Consider the following 622-nt stretch of genomic DNA (forward strand, 5'->3'; position numbering starts at 1 on the left):
CCCTCCCCGCTGACCCGGCGCCCCTCGTGCCCCCCCCGCCGGCCTCCCCGCGCGGCCAGGTTCCACGCGGGCGCGGCGGACGACGGCGGGGGCTACACGGTGGAGGTGAGCATCAACGACTACCTGGACATCTACTGCCCGCACTACGGGGCGCCGCTGCCGCCGGCCGAGCGCATGGAGCACTACGTGCTCTACATGGTCAACGGCGAGGGCCACGCCTCCTGCGACCACCGGCAGCGCGGCTTCAAGCGCTGGGAGTGCAACCGGCCCGCGGCGCCCGGGGGGCCGCTCAAGTTCTCCGAGAAGTTCCAGCTCTTCACGCCCTTCTCCCTCGGCTTCGAGTTCCGCCCGGGCCACGAGTACTACTACATCTGTGAGTGCGGGGCGCGGGGGCGCGGGTGGGGAGTGGGGGAGGGGCGGGTTACAGGAGCAGCACGTGTGGGCAGGAGGAGGCAGAGACTAGGGGGTGGTGGGGCGGCCGGGGAGAGTGGGGGCATGGAGGCTGGGGGACAGCAGAGCCTGTTATGGGGAGACGGGGTCTGGGCTGGCCTCAGTGTCCCTGGGTCAAGCCCCAGAGGACCCACTATCAGGAGTCCCCATTTTGCAGATGGGGAAACAGGCT

General features: G+C 70.6%; 1 protein-coding gene across 1 annotated transcript; it reads left to right on the plus strand.

Moving 5' to 3' along the window:
- Positions 1 to 3: 3 nt before the first annotated feature.
- EFNA2 (ephrin A2) lies at positions 4 to 373 on the plus strand (the record flags this gene model as incomplete). The annotated part of the gene is made up of 1 exon (XM_029931484.1): positions 4 to 373. A coding segment is annotated over one exon (370 nt), but the record flags the coding sequence as incomplete, so codon positions are not given.
- Positions 374 to 622: the final 249 nt, after the last annotated feature.

The sequence above is a fragment of the Suricata suricatta genome, unplaced genomic scaffold, assembly GCF_006229205.1.
Source record: "Suricata suricatta isolate VVHF042 unplaced genomic scaffold, meerkat_22Aug2017_6uvM2_HiC HiC_scaffold_40559, whole genome shotgun sequence".
Classification (NCBI taxonomy): domain Eukaryota; kingdom Metazoa; phylum Chordata; class Mammalia; order Carnivora; family Herpestidae; genus Suricata; species Suricata suricatta.